This window comes from Mizuhopecten yessoensis, unplaced genomic scaffold, assembly GCF_002113885.1.
Source record: "Mizuhopecten yessoensis strain PY_sf001 unplaced genomic scaffold, ASM211388v2 scaffold3805, whole genome shotgun sequence".
Taxonomy (NCBI): domain Eukaryota; kingdom Metazoa; phylum Mollusca; class Bivalvia; order Pectinida; family Pectinidae; genus Mizuhopecten; species Mizuhopecten yessoensis.
Genome location: NW_018405228.1, coordinates 502,882 through 508,405, shown reverse-complemented (window position 1 = coordinate 508,405; position 5,524 = coordinate 502,882). Strand labels below are relative to the sequence as shown.

At 31.0% G+C, this 5,524-nt stretch overlaps 1 protein-coding gene across 2 annotated transcripts in view; it reads right to left on the bottom strand.

The window, feature by feature from the left end:
- Positions 1–620: 620 nt before the first annotated feature.
- Positions 621–5,524, bottom strand: part of LOC110448042 (basic proline-rich protein-like) — a 36,605-nt gene continuing 31,701 nt past the window's right edge. For both annotated transcript variants that reach the window (XM_021494073.1, XM_021494074.1), the window contains 2 exons: positions 4,577–4,693; positions 621–3,884 (listed from right to left, as the gene is read on the bottom strand). In XM_021494073.1, coding sequence (XP_021349748.1) covers positions 3,850–3,884; positions 4,577–4,693 — 152 coding nt within the window. In that variant the 3' untranslated portion in view covers positions 621–3,849. The remainder of the gene's footprint in view (positions 3,885–4,576; positions 4,694–5,524) is intronic.

Here is a 5,524-nt window from a genome sequence, read left to right as displayed (position 1 = left end):
TTTTAGATCACGGTCACAAAAAGTTTGTTCAAAAGTTGGTCCTTGGATGGGAAAGTGTTGAAAGTAATTTTTTAAGTCCGGGAAACCCCATCACTTTTATAGATATAGTGTATATGGCTATATTTGCAGTATCATATTAGCAATACCTAATTTCTCAGCAGTTTCAAAATTCATATTCAATTGGTTTTGTATCTTTTGTATGCATTTTTGCTACCCGAAATGCTTTACTCCTTAATTTTTTTTCTCGTTTTCATAAATGCAGACTTAGGGAAATACGGGCAGTTTTCCGCCATACCTCTTTAATTATTTTTCATAAACATAACAGGAATTAGTCATTCATGGTAAATGTGATAACATTGGTTAGTTGGGATAAATCAAGATGAATAAAATAAATACTACATATAATTATGATTCCTTTCATGCCAATAAGAAAATCATTTGAAATGTTGAACCATTCAAACAATAAAATCTCCTGCCTACTGTAATTCTTATACATATATACACCCATTCGTTATCAACATAATAAATTTATCATATGTTGAACACAAAATTCGTATTTGTCCAATCCAATGAAGGAAGCGAGGTAAATTGAATCAAATGAAACACTCCCCCCCCCCCCCCCCCCCCCCCCCAAGCTATCAATTATCCATAACCATAGGCCATAATGAGTGGGAATTAAATCTTGTATACAAAGATAAAATGTGTATTACCTGGTAGTATATCAACTTTAGTTCTAATATTTTAAATTAAATCTTTTAAATATTTTTAATTAAAAATCTGAAAACATAATGAAATATTTTATTGAGCTGACATGATCAATCTTAATCACATTTGCATGGAATTACGTACCAATACCTACTTTAAACGAGGATAGTATTACATTCCTCTCATTTCAATCCTCTGGGCATGTATAGGTTTTTCATATTAAGATATATATTCTAGGACATGATCATAGTATAACTGAAATCACAAGGACTAAAAGGCATCTGGACAATAAATGTATATCCCCTAATTCTTAAACAGCTAGTAATACTATAACGTTATATACTCTCATAGATTTCCTTAGCCCAAGTTTCCTCCGGCCCCACACCAGACATATATCTGTCAAAATGTCTTGTGACATGGACAGAGGAAACTTGGGTTAGGATTTCCTACAATAAACGTCTTTGATATATGTGAACTATAGTTATAATTTCTGGGAATAATAATTTGAGAATATATATTGGACACTGCTCCCGTGATTCTCTTTTCATACGCATCTAATTATAAGAATTTCATATTAAAATCCTCCCATGACATATATGGGCAATTACAAGGTATAAAGTAATGTAAACCATTAAACCTTTAACAATCAGCTTAACATAGCAAATTGTATAGTTACTCATTTCCATGTATATGAAATGTCACGAGTTCGTATCATTGTAAGAATTGAATTTTGCAAGTCACTTTTAAAAAAAAAAATCATTTCTATTCCTCTTTTTATTATTCTTATAGATAAACTACTAATTAACTTATTTCATACCAAAGATTGCAAATATTGATATTCCAACATCAACCTTACTTCAATGTTATTTTCAACGAGGAACTTACATGTCTTTTTTGTCAAATAAAGTAAAATATTTGAGAAATACTGTATTTGTGAAAGGTATGAAAGCAAAATCTGTCACAAAAACTCTTTACTTCCACTCTGAGCCAGAGTCACTTAAATCATTCTCATGGAGTCTGAAACAAGATTGATATCAGATTTTATGACAAATTTGTCATAAGATCAATCAAAGGTTTTGGAATGTATTGATGATAAAATTTCAATAAATAATATCTTATTATCATTATGTAGTTGTGGGGTGGGTATATTTCCCAGATAATTGTAGATCTATGAAAAATTGAAATAAAAATGATTTGCTAATATTAATTAAAATGTTTAAACTTAATTGGATTAATTTCGTTTCTTGTCAGTGTACAAAAAAGGGACAATATTTTTAGAATTTTGCCCATTAGAAAAATTTGTTAACAGATAAATCTGTTCGATATCATATTAAATATCTGTTTCATCAAAGATTTATAATATCAAGCAGCAGTTTGATATTATAAGGAAGATAGCCTTTCTTTCCAGGTGTAACATTTTATTTTAATTTCCCAAAAATTAAATTAAATGACCAGAAATATTTTTGTTAAGACAATGTCACCCTACACTGCCAATTTTTTTAATCTCAATTAAATCTTAGAGTATAACATGCTATAAAGTATTGCTTTTTGAAAACAATTTCAACAAGATTTAATTTCTGTATTACAGTTAGCTTTGAATTAAAATCCTTAGTATATAACATTATTATCATACTATAATATGCTGAACTTTATATATATTAATCATATAGTCAGTTATGTTGCAAAACAAATATTTGTGCTATACACAAGAAGGAATGGTTGAGTAAATTAAAAAATTTACATCAAAGTTAAAGATAAAAAAATCTGATGTGTAGTTACTTCTCCTGATAAAAATGGAATTTGTATCAAAATTCAACACCATACAATACATTTAACTAAATATTTCAGTATTAATCTGCGCCATTAATACACATTTTTTTCATGGTGGATATTGATTTTCTTTAAACACTTATCAATCAGCATCTAACTGAAAATTTACAAACAAGACATGAAGAAATATTTGAAACTGGTTTTAAACGAGTGGCAAATTGCATGCAAGGTGTGTGCCAACTTGAATATTTTAAGCTTTATAAAGATTTATTCTTTTCTCAAATTTTATAACATGGTTTTTAAGTAAGCTGAGCCGACATATGTAGTTTTTACAAATTTCATTTGAAAAGAACACAAGCCTAACGGGCAAGCATCGCACTACTGTTTGGCTTGAAGCATGTCCAAGCATCACTTTGTGGAGTTTTATTTTAGCTATGCATGGCAATCGCAAAGCAGAATGTACAGGTAAATGGTCATGTGAGGGCAGGCTCTCCCTCCTCATATAAGTTTAAGTAGATAGTACAAATACATATAAATATGTAAATATAACAGCACTCATGATGAAGAACATAGGTGTATAAATGTAACAAATTTAATTTTACATATCACAGATGACAAACTACAGAACAGACCAGGAGATCAGTCAAGGTGTACGTAAAACTGATGGTGACAGTGTCAATTCTCTACTGCTCTGCAGATATTCCATCACTGGCAATTTCCAGTCTTACAATAAAATAGAAGTGTTACACCATAGCAGATGCCATTTTTGCATAGTTTGCTATTCATCTTAATATCCTCAAAAGAAATGTCTGTTAATTAAAGTAATGAGAATAATTTACAAAAGATTGAAAACCAGTTGTAGGTGTGCAAGATTTTCATGGATATATTCATATTAAGCAAACAAAAACATATAAATAGAAATCAACAGTGTAATATCTTCAAAGAAAAATACAAAATTGACATGTTGATGTGAGTTTTATATACACCTGACAATCAACTGACGTTTGTTCTATACCAAGAGCTGTCAGATGTTAATAAAAGAAACAGGATTATCTCCCTTTGGGAAACTTGATAATTGTCTTTTCCCTAATCTGGAGCTTCCCCATGAACTGTCCGGATGAACACACCGCAAGCGTTGATCTGATATAAAGGTTGCTGAACAAATACACAGGTCAACGACCGAATTCATAGAACAAAACGATCCTAGATGTCTGCTGTTGATCGGAACTAGAATACAAATTAATGACTGTTGCTTGTAGACTTGTCCTTGCCTGAGCTACAAGTAATGCACATTGCACTTCACTTGAATTGAATGCAAACACAGTCTTTTGCATATAGAGGTTTTGATGAATTAATCCTAGGTCATCAAACTTGTCACTTTGGAGGGGGCGGTGGAGGTGCCCTCGCTCCTGAAATAGCAGACATAGCATAAAGCTAGAAAGATTGTAGATTCTCACTGTACACATCATGGATTTAACTCAGTTTTACATACTACATTTTATACAGAAACATATATTTCTAAATTATAAATGAGCAACATAATGTTCTTACCCCGGGAATGTTTGTACAAAAAATTACACCTGGATTGGGTGCCTCAGGCATCAAGCAGGTTGATTTTTAACCCTTTGACACATTCCAGTTCTTCCTAATATTAATGTGAAAATAACACTTTGCAAGATCAAAGCTTTACACAGATTTCATTCCTTTATTAGGATGTTTTTTCTGAGCCTAAAAATATGTCATACCCACAACTAAGGTTTCATAACCAGAATGGCATACCATACATATTTTATACCAGTATTTATCTTTTTATTTTCTATACAACACTAATAGTCTCTCCCTTTTTAATTTTGGAACAACAGAAAATTTTGTGACCATGACCCAGAGATGAAAGCCAATTAATGTCAACACACACTATACAAGCATTGTTTGACCTTTGACCCCTTTCGATGACCTTGATTTTTTTGTAAGGAATCGTGTCTTATCATGAAAGTATACACATCTATGAGGATATGAAAACTAGATCACTTTTGCATTTGGAAGCATGTCAATGAGTAATCACTTCAAACCTACATGTACCTGAGAACAATGTCAAACTTACCTGTGTTTTTACCTGGATTTCTAGGATTTTTACTTGGATATGTCTTGTTGATTTTACTAAATGGCTCCGGAGGTGGACACTCATTTGCATTGTGAAATCTGAATCTGTTTTCAAAATCTGAAAGATAATTGGGTGCAATTTATAATCTAAACTTGTGTTTTACTCAACATTTCATATCAAAATAAGGACATTTTCTTGTTCAGAATTTAAAGTCAAGCATTGAGGATTGAAAAGTTAATTGAAGCATTACCATTAAAAGGAACAACAACAATATTCCTGAGAATCACAAATTCTTATGCTTAACTGTCATAATCAATTTACTGTGAAAACACAACTGTCAAATCTGGTTATTTTGAACAAATGTTTACAAAGGGAAAAATATAAAATGCTGGGAAAAAGATGCTTGCTATATATGCATAAAAACACCTCATTAATCAAGACAAACCTTGAAAGAAATTTTGACAATCAGAACTTGTCTGGGAATACAATGGCAATACCACAAATCTGATGTCAATTTAATGTATTTTAGATATATTTTGTTTTCAAGTTTAAATATTTCTTATTATCTTTTTTAATTTAGGCTCAATACTTTGTTACAAAGAATGCTTCGCTCAGTCAAATTTTTGCATTTCACTGGTATATTCCATTTTATGTCCAGCGTGCTCTAAACATATTATTTTCACTGGAGGACGTTGGATCTTATTTTCCCATGTATATGTTATTACCCCTTGTATATGTTATTACCCCTAGTATATGTTGTTACCGTTTGTATGTTATTACCTATATGTTATAACACCTTGTATATGTTATTACCCCTTGTATATGTTATTACCCCTTGTATATGTTATTACCCCATTGTATATGGTATTACCCCTTGTATATGTTATTATCCCATTGTATATGTTATTACCCCTTGTATATGTTATTACACCTTGTATATGTTATTAC